This window comes from Alligator sinensis, unplaced genomic scaffold (genome assembly GCF_000455745.1).
Source record: "Alligator sinensis unplaced genomic scaffold, ASM45574v1 scaffold1509_1, whole genome shotgun sequence".
NCBI classification, from domain to species: Eukaryota; Metazoa; Chordata; order Crocodylia; family Alligatoridae; genus Alligator; species Alligator sinensis.
Window position 1 is genome coordinate 828,791 of NW_005842711.1, and position 523 is coordinate 829,313.

Below are 523 nucleotides of genomic sequence, written 5' to 3' on the forward strand. Positions count from 1 at the left end.
CAGCTCTGAGAGAAGAGTGTGGCTAGGGGCCCACATGCCTGGGTTCTCCCCCAGCTCTAGGAGGGAAGTGGGGTTATTTGGGCCTGGGGGAGTCTAAGCCTGAGCCTGGGGTACCCCAAGACCACATCACCCCGTTGGGGCCTGCCCCAGGCAGGGGAGCAAGGGCATCTCCCTCCAGCCCCACCCCCCAGCCCCACTCCTAGCACCCACCTTCCATTCTCCCTCCTTCTTGACGCTCCGGATAACCCCGTTCAGGATCTCTGTGAGGGAAAGACCAGTTCAGCACAGGGGGAGGAAAGGTCTCAGGCCATGAAACACCATGGAGGGCCCCTGAGCCCCTCTCCTACAGCTGGGGGTCCCCAGGGCCATGTCCAGTCTGCACAGGCAGCACCTGGCATGGTGGGTGCAGGACAACAAGTCCACGCCAGAGGCAACACTAGATACTGCCCCACTCCCCCAGGCAGGCACCAGGCCCGTCCAGGACAGTGCCCCCCCCCCCCCGCACCCCCACCAACCTCCCTCC

The 523-nt window shown here is 64.6% G+C and overlaps 1 protein-coding gene across 1 annotated transcript in view; it reads right to left on the reverse strand.

Annotated features, from left to right (window-relative positions):
* STXBP2 (syntaxin binding protein 2) overlaps window positions 1–260 on the reverse strand; it is a gene marked incomplete at its 5' end in the record, with an annotated part of 9,624 nt that extends 9,364 nt beyond the window's left edge. The window contains one exon of the mRNA XM_025216158.1: window positions 211–260. Within this exon, the coding sequence (XP_025071943.1) occupies window positions 211–260 (50 nt within the window). The remainder of the gene's footprint in view (window positions 1–210) is intronic.
* Window positions 261–523: the final 263 nt, after the last annotated feature.